The sequence below is a fragment of the Triturus cristatus genome, chromosome 8 (genome assembly GCF_964204655.1).
Source record: "Triturus cristatus chromosome 8, aTriCri1.1, whole genome shotgun sequence".
NCBI classification, from domain to species: Eukaryota; Metazoa; Chordata; class Amphibia; order Caudata; family Salamandridae; genus Triturus; species Triturus cristatus.
In genome coordinates, this window is record NC_140591.1 from 1,117,224,298 (window position 1) to 1,117,250,245 (window position 25,948).

The window sequence follows — 25,948 nt, forward strand, 5'->3', positions numbered from 1 at the left end:
TAGACTCCTTTATTTTTTTTTTAAAACTGTGTTTATTCGTCAACGGACACATATGATGCCGGCCCCTGTATCCCAGAGGTATCGGCCCAAGCAATGAACAATCATGCCATTGACATTTTAATCAGAATACGATAATTGAAATGCATTTCAGATGAAAGCAACACCCCAAAACTCGCCCCCCCCACCCTTCCAACTCCCACCCCAGGACCGCACCATACAATATTCAGCTATCAGTAAGGCATATACGCGTAGGTCTGACAGGTCAGTTCCCCGTCCATACGTGCACCCCCCCACCCGGGGGCGATTAGGCGAGTCCCTCCTCCCGCTCTTCCGGGGCTGGCTCCAGGGGAAGACCCCTATAATTTGCCCACCTCTTCCAGATCTTATAATGTTTGCGAGGGCACCCTCTAGCAACAAAGATAGGGAGCTCCAGACCCATATTAAAGTCCAAGCCCCTCTTCCACACGTGACTCCTTTATTTTTATCTTGATGGGGTCGCCTAGATACTATAAAAATAATGCTAGTTCCTATAATATTACTTTATCTTTCGAACATGCCTGTTAATATTCTCCATTCTCAATATAAAAAGATATATTCCATTTTATCTAATTTCTTATGGAATAATAATAAAAAAACAGGATGTCACTCAACAAACTTAAAAGACCTAAACATATGGGAGGAATTAACTTTCTGGACTTCCATACCTATCACTGAAGCCTTTTGCCTTAAACAACCTTCTTTTTTATTACAGGATAACGATCTTGTACACTCTCCATTATGGACTGAGCTTGAGAAATCCTTTTTCCATCCTTTTTCTCCTATAGAATGTTTATTTTTTACTTCCAGGCCCTCATCTCTATCTCTTCCGATTTTTAAGAACACATGGAAGATACTTTAACTTATTTTTTATTTCTTATAGAAATCCTAAAGATCAATTTTTGCAGTCCTCAATTTGGTAAATACTTCTATTAAAATACATAATAAAACAAGTGTTTGGAAAGATTGGTATATTAAAGGTTTAAAATGGATTCACTAGTTTTTCAAAATGGTGCTTGTCATCCATTTTCAGTAGTCCAGTCACATTTCTCCTTCTCAGATTCATATGAAGCCACATATTTGTCATTAGTCTCTGTAACTCAATCCTCTTATAACAAATTCTCTGTTGATCAATCACTTTCCTCCCCACCACCTCATATACATAAACTATTGGATATATTGCCTTCTGCATCCCAATTATATAAAAATCTGACAATCATTTCTGATACAAGTGCCATTTACTTTTATTAATATTTTTCTAGGTGGTATTTCTGATGATTGGTCATCTCAATCCAAAGATTTAAATATAATAGATTTACTTCTGGCTGTTCATTTTCACCAGATTACAAAATCTTTGAAGGATGCATCTCAGGTATCTTTTCAAGCATTGTGGCATGGAGTTTGTTACAATCACATACTTGATAGATCATATGTTAATCCAGTTGCACTTGCTATCAAAAGGGATCTCTTATGGCTACCCATAACTATTTTTTTAAACAATTCTTTCCATAAATCATCTTCACATAATCCTCGAACTGAAGAAGTACCTAAACCACCATGAATTGTCCTTTACTATTATTATTTGGATTTTTTGTTTTATGCCTTTAGGTCTTTTTGTAGAGTTTGTTTATACTGTTATGTAGTTTATTATCTTTTCATAATGGTGTATGATTATTGCACTTTTATTTCTCTTTTTCCTTTTTGTCTCATATTTTATGTGTTTAATACCTTTGGTTATATGTTCAATGAGTATCTTGTATTTCTTCTCATTATAATTGCATATTTATTTCAATAACATTTTACTTTCAAACTTAAAAAGAAACTTGCACTTTGCATACTCCAGTTTTTTAGATCACTACATGCTCCCGAATTCAGAATGATGTTGGATAAAATGCAATATCTGGCTGAAAGCATCTCACTTGATAAGGTACATGTAGGTTGTGAACACTGCATAAAGACAATGGGAAGCAAGCTAAAAGGATTGAAGGTGTGCAGTGAACAATGTAGGGGTATAAGTTTATCTAGTGTAACCCAGAAATTTGAACATTGCATAAGATGTCAATTCATGGGTAGGCGTGGCCATCACCACCTTTTTTTATAATATTTAAAATGAAGCAGGAAAATCACCTTAAACTGTTTTTGGCATTGGTTTCTTAAACAATTTTTCAATTTGACAAAATTCTATAGCCACTACTAGTATGACAAATCCAGTAGTCCGGAAAGAGGCAGAGAGCGTGGGTGAAACAGTGAGTGAGAGAGAGTCAGTGAACACAAGGTAAAGGGATAGTATTTGACTGAGTTAGGCAGATCCATTAAAAACCCATCTAGATTATGGCCAGCAACATCTACCATAAATTGAGTACACAAATTAAGGGGAGAACACTAAAGATCCTGCAATATTGTTGTCTGTGTCAAGAAATTTAGCAAAAGCATAGATATTTTGTACACAGTGGAAAACACAGGTTTTGTACATTTTGTTCATTTTTATGGTGGGTAGCTGTATAAACAGGCAGTTGTAAAGACACTGATAAAAACGGACTTTCAAAAATGAAGGAAACACTGGATACGCAAATTCAAACAATTCACAATAATTAATTACAAAAATGAGGTAGCCCTAATAATCACTCATTACTCGATCAAGCAGCATATGAGGAGAATATACCATGAAAGTTCTACATAGAAACCCCCCAAAAAATTAAAATCTCAATTTAAATCAAGTGTCACAACTTATTTTAAGTGCTGCATTGGCCAAGATGTTAACAAAATTATATGTATATTATTCTTACTTATGGGGGCATTCAGTCAGCTTTCTCCATTTATTGGTCTGCTACTGTGTCATTAACATTTTTGTTCCTCCCAATGCAGCAAACAGCATTGGGCAGTGGGTCGGCCCACTTCAGCCTGTGGCTAACTTTACAGTGAGTTATGGCAGTCTACCCTTTCACAAGGAGCGCATCTAAACACAAAGTAGTTCCCTTCAGTAGTAGGGACTTCTTTGTCGATAATACGTTTTTGAGACCAAAAAATAGTTTTTCTTTGAGCCACTGTTTTTTAGATTGATGACCACCTGCAGCTTCGACAACAATAACGTTTTACAAAAACAGTGATAAAAGGAAGCAAGCATTGACAAAAGCCAAAAAAAGTTGTCAGTCAACCCCAGACCTATTAGCTTTTCTAATGCTCAACAAATATGCATTTTCTCTGTGATCTTGAAATCAGATGATCGAATTTCTTTTGCATTGTAACAATGTGTTAAAAAATGAACCCTTTGTATTAATTAGTACTTGAGGTGAGAAACATGTATTCAAAAATAACTACATTAGATACTTTTCCATAGAAATTAAGACACTATTTAAACTTTATAGGAAGAAAATTCCTGTAGCTGTCGCAAATCCTTCCATAGCACCCTTTACCATCACATCCTCCTATCCCTTTTTGCTGACAATAAAAAAGGTTTTGAAAAGTTTTGAGAACGTTTGAATTTTAAATCACTCAACAGGGCGTCAAGCTAATTATATGTCTTTCATTTAATTTCATTTCAGGCAAACTACCACATTAAAGCTTGATACCTTTTTCATTAAAAGGAGTATGCCAAGCTAGTAGATAGTTGTTCGGTTTCAGCTGAGAACATCCTTCAATGGTTGCTGGATCAGGTCGCCGCCCTTGGAGTTTTTCAACTGCATCAACGTATTGTTTTACCAATTCACGATAGAGATCTTCCAGACACCAGTATTCTGTGAATGAAGCAAAACATCTTATTTTTAATTGAACAGCACAATAATAGGTCTTACTGGCCATCTGTTAATAGTGTACTAATTGTAGAATGATGACTAGTTTGTTGCAGGAGATAGAATTTTGAAGGGTCACAACAGTTAAAGTAAATAAAATAGAAGGTTTTTTTCTGAGATTCCACTTTACTGTGGAAAATTATGCTTCTGGGCCACAATCTATCAACATTTGAGTGTGTTGTGTTGTAAATTGCAGAGCAATGTGGCATTACTATGATTTGCAGCACAATAATGTCATTGGCCATGCTTGAGCAAATAATGCTGCCTTAGATAACCGCACTAAGGACCTCATAACGATGTTGGTTGGAAAGCCTCCAACCAACAGTTGGAGTCCCCCAGACCGTGTCAGAACCCATCCGCCCGACTCAGTTGGAAACAATTCAGACCGACCAATTACAATGATCGCGGTCGGAAGGAGAATTCCAAATCGGTTCCAACTGGCATTCGGAGATCCGGGTCGGTCGGAGCTAATACGTACAGCTCAACGAACAGTGTTTCTGACCGACCAATTACAATCTCGGATTCCAATAGCCTTACGACTCGGTCTGTCCGACACAAAAAGGCTGCCGGAAACTGACTTTGGGGGCACCTAGCAAGCCCCCCTTCATCCTGAGTACTCCAGTTTGAGGTCGAGGGGGTACCCAAGGGACCCCCCTGTTGAACCATGCACAGTGTGGCATGCACCATGGGGTGCCCACAACAGGGTGTGAGGTTTTCCGCAGACACCATTTTTCCCCCATTAGGGCTTCTGTTGTCGGTCAGAACACAGGCTCCCATTGTAGTCAATGGGAGTCCTTCCGAATGGTGTTCGGAAGCATCATAATCGGTTGGGCGAATCCGCGGACTGCGAGTCGGTTGGAACCGAATCCGACAAGGATTCGGGCGGTTTAGTTTCCAACCGACATAGTAATGAGGCCCTAAGTAATATCATACAGTGCAAAGGTGACCCAGTGAGGTCTTGTGTGAGAAGTCGCCTTGAGTGCACATTTCTAGAAGCAACTGTCACTCATGTATAGGGCTCCTAGTTTTATGGTATTTCTTTTTTCAACATTTACATCTGTTTTTATTTATATTTATTGATATTTATATTTAGGCCATCTTATCTGTACTTATCCATGTTCATTTTGTGTTTTCGTAAAGAAATGAAATTGTAATTTATATGTTTCCACATTTATTTAAATAATAATTGTGCCCTCATACTTTGCTGGCTGCCGGGTTTTAGTGTATTACAAAGCCAAAAATAATAAATGAATTACACCCACATTAGCATTTTAGCACAGTCATGTTGAGATATGCAGTCCAAATTCCTAATGTATTTGAAAGATTGAAGCATTTGTTTCTTCATCAAAATATACATAAGAGCAGTGCCATTCCAGTACAAACAGATAGTAAAAAATAACATTTGAAATCTACAATAATACAATAAAATTGATTCATATACTAAAAAAAAAATGCGAAAAACGCTTAATCCCCTAAAATAACTGCCACTGTACATTCAATTGCCCTAACAATGTAAAACTACAAACAGCAGCCACCGCCACAGGCAGTTCAGATCAACTGGATATATTCAAGCCTGGTTTCATAGGATATCTAGCAGTTTACCTCTGGTTAACCATGCTGTGTTAAGAAATGTTGAAACAGCCACAACCACAATCGGGGAGGTTTCACTTTTGCATACCTGTATGCTTCTCCTCTTGTGGGTAGGCTCAATAGCCTGCACATTGGGAGAAGTCATGTGGATCTGGGTTTTACATAAAGTGGGGAAAAGAACAAGAGATGCTTCTCACATTTGTGTAAATTTTTACAAAAAGAACAATACTCATAGCCCTGGTTTATCTTTCTACAACCAGTAGTAAAGACTGCAACAGGGAGCAAGCCCTATCTAAATTGAAGGTCCAGAGACCGATTCCGAACAAGGCTAGTAAATCCCAGAAATGCCTAGTCCTTATACACTCATTTTAATAAGAGGAAGGCACTTGTTGGGGTTCCTTGTGAGGCTGCGGATGAGTGATCCCTGAACCGAGTGGACTTATCTTCCATCCTCTTTTTAACTGAGGCAGCATCCCCTCTCTTAATCAGTTGAGGGCTCACGCCAGAATTTCGCCAGACCCAACTCATTCCAACCCTTCTTGAGTGCCCTTAGCCATTTGATTTCCCCCACACCATTGGCCGAGATAATATCCTGCACACCCTCTCTTAAGAGGGACAGTTCAACCGTGCCTCAGATTCTGATCCAATACAATTGGGGCGGAACAAGAGGTGTGCCCTACCCTATGCTCACCAGACTTCTAATAAAATTATTCTCTGCTACACTTAAGGGACTGATGTTGGAAACCCCACACATTCCTGCCCTATAAAGGGCCGCCCCCCTTAATTGGGGCTCATAGATTTCTACTACTGGACATACAGGGGACCATCAGGCTTTTTTGGACAACTTGAGTGTAGCTCCTGCCTGTTGCTTTACGGTTAGGGTACTCATTAGGATTTGTGAGTCCCAGGGTCTAGACTCATCTAACCTGATACCCAGGTAGTCAAACTCCTAGACTCTTTTGAGTACCTCCACCCCCACCTTGATGGTCCCACTCAACTTTCTCTTCTTAGTATACGTCATATATTTGGTCTTAGAGGTATTTATTTAATGTTTTCCACCACAATGGCCAAATTTATGTAGGGTACCCAAAGCGAGGGATCAGATTTTAAAAATCAACTGGGATTTTATTGAGTCTAGATGCTTTCCCCTACTTGAGCGAAGCAACAGCAAGCTCAGTTTCCTGGAGGGTAAAATGTATCTTTTTGCACGGGAAGCATTCGTGAGATTCCTGAGGGACATAGTTGGGGGCATAGAGACTCCTGAAGTGCGCTACCCATTCGCAGGGCAGGATGGATAAACCTACGGGGTGTCCTGACCTTTCCTCCCTTCTACTGACTATTGTCAGCAAGTCAGCCCACATCTTCCTCCCATGCTACTTTTGCTGTTTTTACACTTGCCTGATAATTCGCCCTGTAGACCCTTATGGATTGAGTATCCCCTTTTTTATTGCTTGCAAGAGGAGTGCCTTTGCCACTTTACACTGGTCATTGAACCATCCCTGTGGGCGCATTGGGCGTCCCCTGAGCTCTCAAAGATACAAAGTCATTTAAGGAAATCTCATACAATTTTCTAACTCCCCATGCTCTAAATCTGCACAGCTAATGACATGGAATTAAAAAATTACAGAATGGCAAATCGAAGATATACAATTTTCTGTACTTTTACAAATAAAAACAAGAAACACACCGATTTCTGTCTGTATTTATCTGTAAAAATCAGTAAAAACAGAAAACGGGGAGACTTAATTGTGCAATATGTGTAATTTTGCAGAAATCGCACATTTTACTAATGGGAAAATCATTCAGTTTTTCTTTTGTCTCATGTTTACACCTATTTTCATTTGGTGATGCGATTCCACACAAAACCAGGAAGTGGTAGTTCAGTTGTTTTGATTTTACGTGGAATCCCAAGGGACTTTGTGTTGATCCTGTCCGGTTATGCCCACTTCGTAATATTTGTCTGATCTCTGGTGCTATAAATCCACTTAGCACCCCGCTTGCAATAACTCTTTTGCATGTGAAAGTAAATTAACATTGTTTGCACTGCTTTGTATCGCAAGGGTCGAACTGATTTATAGGGCAATCAGTCAGTGCCCAAAGGGATGATCTGAAAAGTCTTTGTGTCTGGCCCAGTTTTTGGGGCTTTTTGTGGGCCTATTTCATGATCGGTTGGGCCAGTTTTTCTGTTGATTTCTCTGATATTAAAACAAACATTGCCTGCAGCAAGCAAAAATGCATGCAGTGCCCACAACCTTGAAAAAGACCCATACAGCATGCCTTTGCAAGGTCAAAACTGGCCTCATTTGAAAATGCTGGGCCCTTTTTTAGCTATCTGATTCGCTAATGTGGCCCGCTTCTATTTTGGTGAATAGGCCCATTTTCTGTTATAAATCTGGGCCCTAATATAATACTCACAAACATAAAAAAAATCAGGAAAGTTCATGAAATGCCGTTTGAGCTTTAATAAAACATAATTATGTTAAAATAAGGGTAAGCCAGAGGGGATGTCTAGGAGATTTTTGTTGTTGAACCACCTGCAGGTAAACGAAAAAATCTAATATGTGTACTCTCAATCAGGTTTGTCTCTACTCAGGTGGTTGAAAACTGAGGCTCATATAAAAACGCCCAGCAAGCTATTGCATCATTTTTAACAGGGGTAGATGAGGACTCACGAGTCAATGCAATTGCTAAAGACGATAGATGATATTTAGGCATACAAATGTTAGGCCCCAGGGTAATGTGACTGGCAAAAATGTCCTAATTATTTTTTGCATGTTTTGTTACCTCCTCTTCAGTCTATCCCGGTTGGTCATTTGATTCTTCAAGTTCCTCAGTTGTATTTCTGGATGATCTATTGTTCAAGTCTGTGGGCCTCTCCCAAAAAAGAGGGTAATGGATAGAGGGTGGGCAGCATTGGCAGAGTTTCATTCCGTGGAATTCCATTAAAAGGCGGAGTGAGCACTGCAATGTGCAGTGTACATTCCTCAGTGCCCTCACACAAGTATGTAAGGGCACCGAGCCGAGAGGTATGCACTGCACCGGTGCTTAAGTCTTGATTTATTTATATTGATCAACGCAGCGGTCCTAAAATGTTTTAGCTCCACTTTTGGCATGTTATGATGTTAAGGACCGCTAAACGTTGTAGTATGTTAGATGCTTGTGGTTGAATATTTCTGGGGATCTGGCTCTGTCATCTGGCATTAACACAGGCATTGAAATTGGCCCCCATCAAGCCCTATATTCATGCCCTCAACATTAATGCCAAAACACTGATTACTTTATAAACAATGAATGTTAAAAAAGTCAAAGTAATGCATGTCAGCTATTTAGTTCCTGTTTCAGTTTTAGATGTTTTATTAATCTTGCATTCCCTAAGAGCTTTAGCTTTTTCCATCATGTAGCGTTTCTGTGATTTTTGTGCATCTTATGATTCTTGTATAGTATATACTTGAACTAAGTTGTGCATGTGTTTATGATGTGCAGTGTTTGACATCTCTGTCGCTGAGCTGAAGGTAGTGTGAGTTTCTCACAGTGCCTGTCAGTGGGTTGGCCTCTCTGCAGAGCACACAGAGCAATTGTTACATATTCCAGTTACAATTGAAATTGTATGTGTGGGAAGGGGGTACACAGTTTTCAAAATATTGACAAGGCGAAAGGGAATGAAAAAAGGTGCTTACATGTGAGTGAATACAGTGTATGTCGGGGCGGTGAAGTGAAGGAGATGCAAGGAAGTGCATGCAGGAGAGAGTCAAAAGAGGGTTCTGAAGTGGAAAGAGATGAGGTTCAAGATATGGAAATGTACAAGATGTGGAGAGAGAAAGGGCATATATTTCTAATATAAATTGCAAATACCTAAACACCAATACTTCTTCCACAGGCCTCAACAATATTTAATTCACAATCTCACAATTTCAGAATTTAACATTTTCAATATATATTATTTACAACAAAATCATTGTTGTTACTCATTTATCTTAAACACCTAACAACTATTGACAAAGCAAGAGTCCTGGCAGGTTTTAGATGTGTGTCAAGTGTTGTGTTATATATCTGGATGCAATAAGAGAAGTCTCAGAGAAAAATTAAAATACCAGCTAGGTGGCACATTATGGGAATCACATACATTTATTTTAATTTTTTAAGCCACGCCCCTTTTAGAGACCACCACTATTTTATCCCACTTAATGCCCTGTATGTACATATTTCTATATTACCGATTTTAACCAGTAGCTGTTGTTGCTTCCCTAAGCCTAATTAAAGCATTTTCTACCAAAGTTGATGCTGCACGCAGTGCAAGACATTGGGCAAGCAGGGGTGTAACACAGGCCCCCGCAACCCCCGCAGTGTGTGGGGGCCCCCAAGCTTCATGGGGCCCCCTCAGCACAGCACTTCAGCGGGAGAGCTCCTGATAGAGTCCGGAGGGGGCCCCTCCATGTACTCTGCAGGGGGGCCCCCTCAATTATCGTTACGCCACTGTGGGCAAGCACCCACTTTAAAGGGTCTGAAGCTCTCACGCTCTACAATTTGCACACTACAGTAACTGTTGAACCTATTACTGCAGTAAGATGTGAGGCAGATTTTAATGTGTTTGAATATTTCAAGATTTCACATTCATATAATTGCTTTATAAACCTTCTTGCATTTTCACTAAATTATTTGTTAAAATATGCCAATTGTTTTTCTCAGGGGGGGAACCCCTGAGCCCAACGTTTTTCCATTAACCTTACTTGCTGAACTTGTTACATAAAAGTCATACCCAACTTTTACACTTCACCACTTTCAAATGTCACCATCCGCCACTGCAGCGACATGCTGAACGTGTCAATAACAGCTGAAAAGCAATTGATCTGCAATGCCACGATCTATGCTAAGCAATGTTAAGGAAGAAAGACACTTTGCCCATTGCTGAGTACAGTTCTTTTAAATTCATAGCTTGCTAGTAGCACAGTCAGCTTTGGTAGTGGAAACTGAAACAGTATCAAATTTGATACAAAATTCTAACATTTGTATTTGCAGTTTCACAGTTGTTTTGGTAGCGTGCTCTATGATGAGGTGGGTGCACGATCAATTGGTAGAATTTATTATACGCATTTCAAAAATATGGGGAATATTGCAGACACAGCTAAATAAAGCATATTTTTCTGATAAGTGATTAGGTAAAAGACAACCAAACAATCAGGCAGTGGAATAAAAAATTTTAACTTTCACCAGAGCTTTGATGTAGTCAAAAACTGTATAAATCGCCCATGTTATAGAAATGTGTTCTGGATTTGAACTACATTTGTCATTAACTTCCTTGTCACACATTATTTTAAGTTTTAAGTGCATGCCATACTTTTATGTGACCACTTGGTGAGTAGCGTTGTGCCCGAAAAATAATTATTTTGTATGCACTTTTAGAAAAAGAGCAACAGATGCTGGACCTGTTTCCAAGCAGGGAAAATCCTCCCCACAAGAGCAAAGCTGTCCTACACAAGCTTTCCTTTAGGAACACCAAAGGGAAAGATTTAGTCATTAACATGAAGGGTATTACATTTCCCCATTAACTTGCATTGAAGTCAAGTATTAGAAGAGAGAAAGCTAAATTAATACTTTTTAACTTGAAAAACTGTGGCCCAGATTTACCAAGACTTTGCGTCTGTTACTTTTTTAATTCCTACCCAAAACAAAATACTTGTGGGATTTACAGTCCAATGCAAATCGTAATTTGCATTGGATTGTAACCCAAAGTAGCACAACGGAGCACAACGTACTGCCTTGAGTTACTTTGAATCAAGGAGACATTCCGTGGAGGGTGCATGGGCTTTCCTATGCAAATACCCATGGGTTTTGACTTGAGGCAAATACCTATCTACAAAGAATTGTAGACGGGATTTGCACCAAAATCCTGAGCCTCTCTGCGGCAGACATAACAAGGAGAAATTTTAAAATGTATATTTTTTTGTTTTTTCCTCTTTGCATGTGTGTTGTACTCTACCGCACACATACGAAGATAAAATGCCCTAAAGCATAATTGCTTTTTTGCAGAAATGAATCCTTCCTGCACAAACTATGCAGATCACAATGCAAGCACCCTTGCACTATGGCATAAGAGTGCCTGCATGGGCTACCAAAAGTGCGTAGCAACTTTACTAGCTGCACTACGGTGCATGAACTCTTTGTAAATCTGGGCCTAGGAGCAGGGCCGGACTATGAACAGCAACCAGCCCTGGCAGATTGCTACTCGACTGGCCCTGGGAGCAGGGGAGGGGGTAATTTGGGGCTAGCAAGCAGCACTGCTCCCTCTTTCATTACAGCGGCGCCAAACAGGCCCCCAGTGACAAAACTGCCCCCCACAGGAACAAAACAGGCCCCCACCCCTCCAGCCCACCGGGGAAATGCCCAGTGCCCGCTACAGCCAGTCCGGCACTGCCTAGGCGTCTCCCATCTAAACTAGGAGTGTTCGCATGCATGAGCGTTAACAAACTGAAAACCACAAAAGGCAATAAAAATAGTGAAAACAATCAGATTATGGAAAAAACAATTCATTCACTGAAGAACTCACTTTGTCCTCACTGAAATATTTCTATACTTGAAATTAAATGAATAAGGGCTAATTATCAATCACACTATGGAACTGTGAACATGATAAAAATCGCAAACAAATTTCAGAGGTGTAGCTGTGGAACTTCCAGGCAGCAGGACTTCAAAACAGTTCTTTGTGCGGAAAGTGAAAATTAAAGCCTAGCCCTCAGCAGAGCTCAGAGATACATTTTAGCATCATTCGTTCTTTTATGACTCATTTCATTTTAGCATAGGCCCAGACCTGGAGAAATATATATATATATATACATATTAAGCGAATCAAATAAACTGAAAGCTGGATGGTGAAGCTTACCCAAGTGTCGGAGTCTGATTTCTATAGCAGAAGTTGGAAGTGGTTGAATATATATATATATATATATATATATATATTACCTACTGGCGGTCGCCAGTAGGTAGTTATAGTTAGGACCCCTTTTCCATAGGAAATCCGCAACATTCTATTTTGAATAACTTTGGCGCCGGTCGATGAATCCTCGCGAATTTCTCAAAATAGGTGGGGCGCTACGCTCCGCTCCTACCCTGAAAGTCTCGGGGGGATACGTCAAGCGGGGGCTGAGATAAAAGGGGGGTCCCAAAACGCGTTTTTCCCATGCATTTTTCCATAGGACCTTTAGAACGAGCTACAGCCCGAACGGCTGAACAGAATTACTTGAAATTTGGCAGAGAGGTAGCCATAAGGTCAAGGAAGTGCCTTTTGCAGGTCTGGTGTAAATCTGTTCAGTATTTCCTGAGAAAATAGCATTTAAAAGCATATATATATGTGGGCGGAGCCTAACCACACATCTCATCCTGAGATCTGATTGGCTGTCAGCACTTCATCCAAGAAGTGTTGGCAGCCATCTTGGGACCAATATACATGATAGCACCTCATTAAAAAGCATTGCAGTTAATAGAAGGTTTTAAGACTTTAGTTACATTATAAATCATTTTTTGATGGTACCATACTCATTTTAGGAATTGTGGTATGTTCTAAGGTGATTTCACCATGTGAAAAAGCATTCTGCTGGGATATCATGATTGAGAGAAAAATATTTTCTCATGCTTTTACCACAGAGGTTTGGAAGGTGATCTATAGGCTAAACTGAGAGCTTATTTTCTGTAAATTCACATTATCTTTCTCAGTCATGTGAGAATGAAGTCTGACATTCTCAGTAAAACATGTACATCCAACAAGGGCAGAGACTGTCAGTTGATTCCTTTGTGTTCTACTGCAGCTTCCCAGAGTGTTCCAAAGAACTACTAGAGCGCTAACAGTCCTACTTATGATAAACGTATGGCACACCTGAAGCCATCTTGCTTGGATTAAAGTGGTAACTCTTAAAACATTTAATTTAAAAAGGAACAAAATGAGGGGGTTCATTTTTCCATAAAAAGTATGATTAGTGCTGCAGAAAGAAAAATTAGGGCACATTTTGAGTGACTTCTCAAATCCTCTTCTATTTCATAAAAAAATTCTGACATGCAGACTGAAACATGCACTTTCAATACCAGCAGCAGTTTTCCCTGGTGAGCAGTAGCTTTACTACAGTGATCTAATGAGCAAAAAGAGTGCTAACATTCTGAATTTATGGCAAATGTGTGACACATCTGAATGCCTTCTTGATGGAATCAAAGTAAAAAACTGAAAGTATTTCCTACTGAGGAGACTGCAGTAAATGAGGAAATTAGGAAACTTCATAACAAATAAGTCTCCCAAGATGGCCACCAGAGACAAAAGAGCCCAAATGTAGCCCAAATATCACCCAGATGTAGCCCAAGTATAGCCCAATGACAGAATGTCCCAGAATGTTCTTAAAAACAACTAGAGCGCTTACTGTCTTCATTATGACAAAAGTATGGCACACCTGAAGCCATCTTGATTGGAATAAACTGGTAACACTTAAAACATTTAATTTAAAAAGGAACACAATGAGGAGGTTCATTTTGCCATAGAAATTATGATTAATGCTGAAGAAAGAAAATGAGGGCACATTTTGAGTGACTTCTCAAATCCTCTTCTATTTCATTAAAAAATTCTGACATGCAGACTGAAACATGCACTTTTAGTACCAGGAGCAGACTTCCATGGTGCAGTAGTTTTACTACAGTGATCTAATGAGCAACTAGAGTGCTAACATTCAGAATTTATGGCAAATGTGTGACATATCTGAATACCTTCATGATGGAATCAAAGTAAAAAACTGAAAGCATTTCCTACTGAGGAGACTGCAGTACATGAGGAAATTAGGAAACTTCATAACAAATAAATCTCCCAAGATGGCCACCGGAGACAAAAGAGCCCAAATGTAGCCCAAAATCACCCAGATGTAGCCCAAATATAGCCCAATGACAGAAGTGTGCAAAACACTTATTATTTTGTGTTTTTGCAGTGTTATATAGTGCAGACTTGTCAGGTATTGGAGTGCTTTACATGAGCATTGGTTACATCACACAAGAACAAATTCATTTTGGTTGTAGACATGGGGAGACTAAGTGATTTGACCAGAATCACAGAATGTCGAGCTGAAGCAGAAACTGCAACCTGGTTCCCCAGTTGCAAAGTCTGCAGTTCTGGAAGTAACACCACATCCTCTCCCCTAAGTGCAACATTTAATCAAGTGGTCAACTGGATAAAAAAACATAAAGATAACAAATAATTTAAAAGTGCTTTGTCGCTATTTGAAAACTCAGAAAATATGTCCTTATTTTAGTCTTTTAGAGCACTAACCATAATTTTGATGCCAATAAGACCCTCTCATATATGTAATTTCTAAAGGAAATGCTCTAGGTATTACAGTTTTGATTACATCAAGATGATGTCAGGCGTTCCACACTTTTGTAATAAATATAGAATGTTAGCAATCTAGTTGTTCATTAGGATACTGTTGAGAGGCAGAGGCCAGGGGCACGGACTCTGAAAATTGAAGGCAGGTAGGAGGGTGCAAAGGCAACAATTTAACCACACTGAGCAGGCAGGAAGGGCCGTGGAAGCACAACAGACTATGGAGGGCAGTGGAAAGGGGGGCAGGGGCAACAAACCAACAATACAGGACTTGCAAGAGAGGCTGTTGGAGGGAAGATCTATTACGGGTCAAGGAAGCTAGGGGCGGTCCCCAGATCCCCGGGAGCCACCACAGAACTGAGCAGGAGAGTGAGTCAGGGACAAAAGGGGCACCTTAATTTGAGCCGGGGTGCCTAGGAACGCTTGCTCCAAAAATGAAGAAAACAGACATATGAGACATGGAATTGGAGGCAGAATACAATGGCAGTTTAATGAGAAGATGCAACTTCAAAGAAACCGCAGAATAGAGACATAAAGTACAAAATACAGAATCCAGATAATCATACAGCTGTCATAATATTCTCTGTATCTCAATTAATGTACTGACAGAGAGAGAGAGAAAACACATCTATAAATGCATCATGAGAAACAAGTTACACCAAGGAAAATGTTACCTAGGAACACTCACGTTTACTCTTAGAGCAAGCATTCCTGCAATTACAATACAACATCTTTTAAATGCAAAAGTAAAGAGAACAATGGTTAAACATAACATGACATTTCATATAGGTAAAATAAAATAAGATACTTCAAGCAAAGCAGAGCAAGACATTTTAAGCAAAGGAAGACAAGAGCTCCCAGCTCTTGGGGAAAACCTGCACAGCCTGTTAACCTACATACAGACGGCGAGGTAGTCCGTCGATATCTGTGGGTGCTCCCTTTTTATATCATTTTGTGGGCTCCTTTGCACGCTACATCTACCTACGTATGCTACCCAAAAGCTTCGTCTGCAGATTTTACCAGACATTTCGTCATTTACCCACTTAATGCTGACAATGGACTGGGTGAAAAGGTCAGTCTCTCAGGCCAATCGCTTATCGTAAGTTCCATAGAGCAAGCAGAAAATAATGGGTATTGTACGGGAATTCAATATATTCATGTATAAAATCTCCTCAGTTCTCCTAACTTGACGCTCTGCGGTTGCCACTTCCTTAAAAGCGGGAAACCTGCCCAGGAAGCAAGTACCAGTCCAGGATGCAGCCTACTGTATGTCGACAGCTTCAGGGGGATGTTGAACTTTGATACCGAGCACGGAGCACTCGGGTAGGGTGGGGGCTACTAGTTTGGATCAGAAGGCCTCGCAGACCTGCCTTCAGACTGCTATACACTAAAATTGCAGAGCTATGGTCAATTTAACAAAGAGGCCTACATATTGAACAGAAGGGCCTACACAGGGGTTTTATGCTGGCTGAGTGGTAAGGATGTCTCAGGATAATTATATAGCAACACAGGACCCGCTGGTCAATTTAATACGGCCTACAAATGCAGCTGGCAGGGCAAGGACAAGGGTCTCATACTTCAGGTGTGGACAGAACGGGCCAGGGGCCCCCTGTGATACAAAATCTACCCTCCTTCAAGGCTGTGGCAATGTAATAGACCATTGTGGGCAGAAGGAAGAGGCAATGGTAGTACAACCATACATGCCAACAGACCCGATTCAGCCAGGAAACGTCCAATGTTTTTAAGCTCAAATGGGCTTTATTTGATCTGTCTCCTGTCTACAATATCCTCTTTTTCAATGTAACTCAAAGGGGAAAATCAATACCCCAGTTTTTTTTCAAAATCTCCCTCTTACCAAGTTCAAAATGTTCGCAAGTATGGTACATTGGATCATGGAAGGAAATGGGATAGGGACATGGACTTGGATAACAGAGGACAGGAGGGACATGGAGAGGTGCACCAAACTGACCCTGCAGGGCAGGCATCAGGGTTTGCAGCAGCACAATACACCACACAGGGCATGCAGGACAGAGAGAGAGAGAAAACACATCTATAAATGCATCATGAGAAACAAGTTACACCAAGGAAAATGTTACCTAGGAACACTCACGTTTACTCTTAGAGCAAGCATTCCTGCAATTACAATACAAAATCTTTTAAATGCAAAAGTAAAGAGAACAATGGTTAAACATAACATGACATTTCATATAGGTAAAATAAAATAAGATACTTCAAGCAAAGCAGAGCAAGACATTTTAAGCAAAGGAAGACAAGAGCTCCCAGCTCTTGGGGAAAACCTGCACAGCCTGTTAACCTACATACAGACGGCGAGGTAGTCCGTCGATATCTGTGGGTGCTCCCTTTTTATATCATTTTGTGGGCTCCTTTGCACGCTACATCTACCTACGTATGCTACCCAAAAGCTTTGTCTGCAGATTTTACCAGACATTTCGTCATTTACCCACTTAATGCTGACAATGGACTGGGTGAAAAGGTCAGTCTCTCAGGCCAATCGCTTATCGTAAGTTCCATAGAGCAAGCAGAAAATAATGGGTATTGTACGGGAATTCAATATATTCATGTATAAAATCTCCTCAGTTCTCCTAACTTGACGCTCTGCGGTTGCCACTTCCTTAAAAGCGGGAAACCTGCCCAGGAAGCAAGTACCAGTCCAGGATGCAGCCTACTGTATGTCGACAGCTTCAGGGGGATGTTGAACTTTGATACCGAGCACGGAGCACTCGGGTAGGGTGGGGGCTACTAGTTTGGATCAGAAGGCCTCGCAGACCTGCCTTCAGACTGCTATACACTAAAATTGCAGAGCTATGGTCAATTTAACAAAGAGGCCTACATATTGAACAGAAGGGCCTACACAGGGGTTTTATGCTGGCTGAGTGGTAAGGATGTCTCAGGATAATTATATAGCAACACAGGACCCGCTGGTCAATTTAATACGGCCTACAAATGCAGCTGGCAGGGCAAGGACAAGGGTCTCATACTTCAGGTGTGGACAGAACGGGCCAGGGGCCCCCTGTGATACAAAATCTACCCTCCTTCAAGGCTGTGGCAATGTAATAGACCATTGTGGGCAGAAGGAAGAGGCAATGGTAGTACAACCATACATGCCAACAGACCCGATTCAGCCAGGAAACGTCCAATGTTTTTAAGCTCAAATGGGCTTTATTTGATCTGTCTCCTGTCTACAATATCCTCTTTTTCAATGTAACTCAAAGGGGAAAATCAATACCCCAGTTTTTTTTCAAAATCTCCCTCTTACCAAGTTCAAAATGTTCGCAAGTATGGTACATTGGATCATGGAAGGAAATGGGATAGGGACATGGACTTGGATAACAGAGGACAGGAGGGACATGGAGAGGTGCACCAAACTGACCCTGCAGGGCAGGCATCAGGGTTTGCAGCAGCACAATACACCACACAGGGCATGCAGGACAGGAGTGCAGCACAACAATCCATAGAAAGCAAGAGGGAGGGAACAGGACCATGCACATGGACAACAGAGAACAGAGGGGCAAGAGGCAATGGTAGCTAGCTGACCATAATGGACAGACAGGAGAGAAAGCTGCAGCATATCAGACCATAAAGGGCAGGAGGGACGGATCAGGGGCATTACAATGGAACAGACAAGCCAGGAGGGAGGGAGTAGGGCTGGGGGCAAGGGGGCAGGGCAGGAGCAGCAAGATAGCCATGGAGGGCAGGCAGGATGGGCACTAGAAGCAAGACACACCATGAAGAGCAACAGTGAGACTGTGATGGCATACACACAGACCATGGAGGGAAGGTGGGAGGGGGTCAGGGGCAGCTAACTGACCACACAGGGAAGGTGGGAGGGGCCATGGCAGCACAGAAGACCATGCATTGCAAGTGGGAGGGTTAGTGGCAGCACAATGGCTATGATGGGCAAGAAGGAGGGTGGAGGGGCATGCACAAAGGACGATGGAGGATAGAAGGGAGGGTCAGGACCTGTGCACAGACAAGAAAGTTCAGGGGAAGGGACCTCACAACAGACCACACGGGGCAGGCAGGAGGAGCAGTTGCAGCACAACAGACCAGGGAGGGCAGAAGGGTGTGGCAGTACAATGGACCATGTAGGACAGGAGGAAGAGGATAGGGGCATGGCATGTGGACAGGCAGGGTGGAGGTGGCAGGGACAGGTTACAGTCATCTGACAATGCTAGGCAGGAGGGAGGGGAGTGGCAGCTCAACAGAACACTCAGAGTAGATAGGAGTGGCAGGTCCATGGGACATGGTGGGCAAAAAGGGTGGAGCAGGGGCATGCACAAAGACATCGGAGGGCAGGGGGAAGGAGAATAGGGGCAGCAAGCTAAGCACAGAGTTTAAGCAGGAGGTCAATGATGGGGCATAGAATTGGGCAATGGAGGGCAGGAGGAGTGGACTGGTACATCATACTAAATTGAGGGCAGTGGCAGCACATCAGACCATGCATGGCAGGAGGGAGGAGGCTAGTCCATGGATTCACACAACAGAGGATAGGGAGGAAGGGGATGGGGCAGCAAGCTAACTGTTCAGAGAAGGCGGGTATTAGGAACTTTATTGTTTTTAAAACATTGTGTCTGTGCGAACTACTTAAAATATGAACAAGTATGCAGCATAATCTCACTTTTATTCAGGAAGAAGAGGACGTTTGTGACTGTGACTCCGGGCTCACTTGGCAGAAACACCCCCTGACCCTCCACCCCCTATCGCAAAATGTAATGCCCGTGAAAAGGGTAGGTGAACACAGTGTTATATAGAACATAGTCCTGAGAGCACGATTGAAAATGAAAACTAGATATAGTGTATGGTATAAACTATGCACCAAAAAGTGTGATATAAGATGAACCGGGCGTGAAATATAATATGCAATACATTGTGCGCAATGACAGATTCATTGGAGAGCGCGAGATAGAACAGGCACTAGCGCATGCTATGCGATATGCGCCTTGGAGTGTAATATGCACAGGGCAGTGTTGTGTAACCTAACTAGTCTCTAAAGTTGTAATATAAAATATGTGCTGGGGAGTGTAACGTTGCATATGCACTGTGACAAAGATATGGATCCCAGATTGTAATATGTATGGCATAGCACTGTGCGTTATAACATAGGCATCGAGAAAGGCACGTTAGATGGGGCAATATAACCCGTGCGAAGACAAGTGTGGCATGACATATTCACGGGGTGGTGTTACAGTGCACATGGGCTAGAGAGTGTCATAGCATATGCACTAGCTAGTGGAATACAACACAGAGGTGTGTGGCACTCGGCAGGCAATGGTGGGTGTAACACAGCATTGGGCTCTGTCAGGAGCACGCTGTGACTCTCAAGTGATGTTCGTCCCCTTTCCAGAGAGTAAAATAAAAAGTATTACACATCCGGCAGTGGATGTGTGTTTTATTAACCGTGAGGGGGGTTTCTTGCATAGTTTTGGTCGAATTTTTGTCGAATCCCCTTTGAATGGCTTGGTGTGCATGTGTATTAAATGTGCCCGTCAATAGCTACCCATGTTTGTATAAATAAACGACAAGGGTGTCTACCAGGATTAGGCACGGTAGGGCATCAGACATGTCAGAGCTTCACTAGTGGTGTAAATACATTCCACGTGGATTCATTGCATGCATAGTCGCCTTTTAATGAATATCACGCAAATCGTCATGGTGATAGGTACGTACGGTTTGTCCAGCATGTCCTAGGTGTGTCTATGAATATATATTTTTTAAAAATAATAAAAAACAGTGGCCGGCCCTGGGGATTGGGGTCAAAAAAATATAATTAGGAGACTGGCCCTGGGGGATGGGGTCATCAGGGCCAATAAATTAGAATAAGAAGGGGAACCAAACAGCCCCCCTTCTTAAAAAACTAAAATAAATAAAAGACTGGCATCGTGCCGGAGGCCATGCCCCCTCCGTGCAGCACTCTGCAAACGCGCCCCCAACAGGCATCTCCAGTATGCGCCAGGGAGCTGCGCTGAAGCCGGGTGTTCTGAGGCCAAGCCCCTTTTTACACCTCTCTGCAACGCAGCTCTGTGGCGCTTACTGGAGGTACCTAGTGGTCTAGTTTGACCCTAGGGACCCTTAGGATTCAAGGGGACTTAATCTCTCAACTTAGAACAGCCACAGGGCGCGTTTACACAGTGGTGAAGGGAGGGGACGGGGCCTGAGGTGACGTGTGCAAACACGCACTATGGCACGTTTTAAATTGGGGATATAATTTCCCTTCAATACTGAGGGCCCCTGGGGGCTAACTAGCCCACCAAGTGCTTCCAGTAAGCGCCACTGAGCTGCATTGCAGAGAGGTGGTCTAGGCCGTGCCACTTTTTACACCTCTCTGCAACGCAGCTCTGTGGCACTTACTGGAGGTACCTAGTGGGCTAGTTGGACCCTAGGGACCCTCAGGATTCAAATGAACTTAATCTCCCAACTAAAAATGGACACAGGGCGTGTTTACACAGTGGTGAATGGAGGGGACGGGGCCTGAGTTAACGTGTGCAAAAACGCCCTGTGGCCTGTTTTAAGAGGTAGTTTTAATCCCCATGCCCTATTATATACTAGGGGCTTACAGAGGAGGTCATGCTAATCACAGGGGGACCCCAACGCATAATGTTCCCTAGTGTATGTAGGTGTTTTCACTGTATTCTAAGTGTCTTTTAACATAGCACTGGCTCTAGGACTGGTTAGTCAGACTCAGTTACCACCAGTATCCGTCTGAAAAAGTTGAGGGTACAGGATGATTTTGCAACAAGGCTTCTTTCTGCTCTTCTTTTTGTTCTTTCTGCACGTTATCCTTCTTCCTGCACTTATCTTCGTATTTGAGGACTTCTGTTGCTTCTTTCTTCACTTCTTTTGTTTCTTTCTGTGCATTTTTTCTTCTTTCTTCACATGTCCTATCTCTGTAGGCATAGTTAGAAATTAGCATTTAAAAAACCTTTGAAATTCACAGAAAAAACCATAGGTTTCAGGCACGTTATAGTTAGGAATTAGCATTTAAAAAACCTCAGAAATTCACTGAAAAAACCATAGGTTTCAGGGGTGTTATAGTTAGCTGGACTTTTTACTTGTACAAAACCATTGAAATTCCCCCGTTATAGTTAGTTCAGCTAACTATAACTCGCGCGCCCGCAATGCACTGCTGATGACGTCACATATTACATCACTCATGACATGGTCAGTGACATCACTCATGACATCACTGATGACATCTCAAATGACATCACTGATGACATCACTGATGACATCATCCTTGTGATAGAGTGGCAGACCTCCTCTCACCCTAATATAACCTTTGATACACACATTCAAAAATAGAGACTAAAATTTTCAAAACAATGGACATACCAATACCAGTTACAACAACCTCTTCAGTAATTCTAAGATCCACATACACATCCACTCATTCACCAACAGTCCTATACAGTCACTCATACATGTACTCACTCATCATATGTACTCATATACCTATACATCCTGTTACACAATGCCACTCATCCATAGAGTTACTCACACACATAGTCACTCATGCTAATAAAGAATCAAACATACATTTACTTGCATATACAGTTATACACACACCACCATACTTACTTCTACGGAAATTTACACATACTTAGTCTTTTAAACAATCACTTATAGAAACACATACTTATTCATACAGGAACTCTTTCAATCTCTCACTCTCACATATACTCACATATATACACCAATAGTCACATATACTAGTTTAAAACATATGTAGTTACTCATAAAGACACTATTGAGACAGTCATTCACTCACTAACACACCCATACACACACTCATCCACCCATACAGTCCTGCACACATGCTGTGTTCAACCCATACAAACAGTGAGTCACTCATTCATGCACCTATGCACTACGTAATACCCCCCACCGAACCATGCAGACACTCAGACTGATACTCAAAAAAACAACTAATAACCTATATAGACACCCATGTAGCTACTCACCAACCCATGCAGCCACTTATACACAAAGTGAGAGACTGATACAGATATTTACATATTTAAACATTACTCACTAAGCCATGTATTCACTATGATACACTTAATCAGTCAGTTACACAATCAATTTTTCAAAAACAAATCATCCATTTAGACACTTATATACCCATTTATTCTTCCATCGACCTTGAGATATACATATATAAAACATATTTAATTTTCAGAAAAACACACATTCACTGGATGATGTCATCAGTGATGTCATCAGTGATGTCATTTGAGATGTCATCAGTGATGTCATGAGTGATGTCACTGACCATGTCATGAGTGATGTAATATGTGACGTCATCAGCAGTGCATTGCGGGCGCGCGAGTTATAGTTAGCTGAACTAACTATAACGGGGGAATTTCAATGGTTTTGTACAAGTAAAAAGTCCAGCTAACTATAACACCCCTGAAACCTATGGTTTTTTCAGTGAATATATATATATATATATATATATATCTATATATTCACTTAAAAAACCATAGGTTTCACACATGTTATAGTTAGCTGTACATTTCACTCGTAAAAAACCAATGAAATTCCACGTTATAGTTAGATCAGGTAACTATAACTTGCGCGCCCACAATAAACTGCTGATGACGTCACATATTACATCACTCATGACATGGTCAGTGACATCACTCTTCACATCAATGATGACATCTGAAATGACACATTGTGGATTGCGGTCGCGCAAGTTATATATATATATATATATATATATATATATATATTACCTACTGGCGGTCGCCAGTAGGTAGTTATAGTTAGGACCACGTTTCCATAGGAAAACCTCAACATTCTATTTTGAATAACTTTGGCGCCGGTTGACGAATCCTCGCGAATTTCTCAAAATAGGTGGGGCGCTACGCTCCGCTCCTACCCTGAAAGTCTCGGGGGGATCCGTCAAGCGGGGGCTGAGATAAAAGGGGGGTCCCAAAACGCGTTTTTCCCATGCATTTTTCCATAGGACCTTTAGAACGAGCTACAGCCCGAACGGCTGAACAGAATTACTCAAAATTTGGCAGAGAGGTAGTCCCTAGGTCAAGGAAGTGCCTTTTGTAGGTTTGGTGTAAATCTGTTCAGTAGATTCTGAGAAAATAGCCTTTAAATCAATATATATATCTGAGCCCGCTTACGGTACGCTTACCGTACGCTTACGGTAAGCGTACGGTGGCGTGCGCGAGCGCGATTCTGATTGGCTCTTAGATCTTAGTAAACATTCGAATCGGCCGAAACCAGGAAGCGGCGGCCGCCATTTTGTGTATTTCACTCTGAAAAAAAAGAGTGAAAACAAGGAAAGGGGGCAATGAGGAGAGTTACAGACCCCCTTACATTTGTGAGGGGGTCAAAGAAGGACTGTAAAGTACAAAGAAAACATTTATTGATTTTAAAAAAAATCACGGGGTACGCGTACGGTAAGCTTACGGTAAGCGTACGGTAGAAAAAAAAAAAAAAAAAAATGAAAATCAGATTTAAGTGTTTAGATATTAGGGGGCTCTAAAAAGAGCCGTTGTGTTTATGAAATGATTTTTTAGTGGTACCTACAAGTAAGTACCGATGCAGAGTCTAAGGTTCAAGAGGAAGACTCTGTTCCCTTCATCATTGAAGTGCACACCATCTCCTCTATAAATGTCTTGCATGTCATAACGCAAGTTGTTGTGGTAAATGGCACCCATACCATAGTCACGGAGGAAAGCAGAAACAGATTTGTTGACGTGCTTTCTTGCTTTGTCATCGCACCGCGTGCCCACCGTGCGTGCACGGCACTAACTGCGTAAAGTGGGCACGCGGTGCGCTTCGCGCACCGCGTGCTCACTGTGCGCGCACGGTGCGCGAAGCGCACCGTGCGCGCACGGAACGAACTGCGTTAAGTGGGCGCGCACGCCACGAATGGCGTAAAGTAACTTAGCATTTAAAAAAACGTACAAATTCACTGAAAAAACCATAGGTTTCACACACATTATAGTTAGGAATTAGCATTTAAAAAACCTTGCAAATTCACTGAAAAAACCATAGGTTTCACACATGTTATAGTTAGCGGAAATTTTACTGATAAAAAACCAATGAAATTCCCCCGTTATAGTTAGTGCAGGCAACTATAACTCACGCGACCGCAATCTTCTGCTGATGACATATGTGTCTTTATGAAAAAAAAATATTTGTAATATATGTATAGCTAAAAATGTATGGAAGAAGACATGGGCAAATAAGTGTCTAAATACAGTATTAGCATCAGCAGAGGATTGCGGTCGCGTGAGTTATAGTTGCCTGCACTAACTATAACGGGGGAATTTCATTGGTTTTTTATCAGTAAAATTTCCGCTAACTATAACATGTGTGAAACCTATGGTTTTTTCAGTGAATATACATATATATATATATATATATATATCTATTTAGGAAATCACCAAAACCACCCGTCCGGCAGTAGCAGGCATCCACAGCACCCCAATCAGGACTCGAAGCAGATTTGGTTTCTCTTATGATTTATTCCATCTCCAAGGTAGGGGATACAAACGGGCTACGCGTTTTGGCGATGTGCCTTCAACTGGACCATGGTGATATATATATATATATCACCAACAGTCCTGTGCTACTATATCCTTCAGTAGACAAATCAGGTACAGATCACAAACGTGCAAGGTATTCCTCTTAGTGCTATATTTCCCCATAGTCAACATGACGCGTTTCGGCTGCATCACCACAGCCTTGATCACATGACCCCCCCGGTAACAAACATGGTGAATTTATAGTGACATCCTGGACACAATGGTTATGTTACGTGAGGCCAATTATAGAACTAAACAAAATACTTCCTATTCGAGTATATTCGTTAGGTTCAAAATAAATACGCTTATTGTATATAAATATTTAAAATGTTATAAATATACACAAATACTTTAAAAGATATGAAGCATATCAACATTATACAAAGAAGTCTTTTAAAAAAAACAATTTTCTAAAAACTAACAAGTAGTCATGTTTCTGTGACCGTCAAGTGGCTTAATCAATACAAGATACTCATGTCTATGAACCTTGGCTCAAATTGGATTCCCAAATCACATTGTAACCAAAAAGATAATAAAGTGCTAGTGCTAAAACCGCAAAATGTGCAAAATAGTGCAAATGCGTAAACTATCCATGAATAAAAGATATTAAATCCATA

The 25,948-nt window shown here is 41.3% G+C and overlaps 1 protein-coding gene across 2 annotated transcripts in view; it reads right to left on the bottom strand.

Annotated features, from left to right (window-relative positions):
- The window catches only part of ADPRHL1 (ADP-ribosylhydrolase like 1), a 554,849-nt gene that overhangs the window by 318,973 nt on the left and 209,928 nt on the right, over positions 1–25,948 (bottom strand). For both annotated transcript variants that reach the window (XM_085622701.1, XM_085622702.1), the window contains exon 2: positions 3,606–3,770. In XM_085622701.1, coding sequence (XP_085478827.1) covers positions 3,606–3,770 — 165 coding nt within the window. The remainder of the gene's footprint in view (positions 1–3,605; positions 3,771–25,948) is intronic.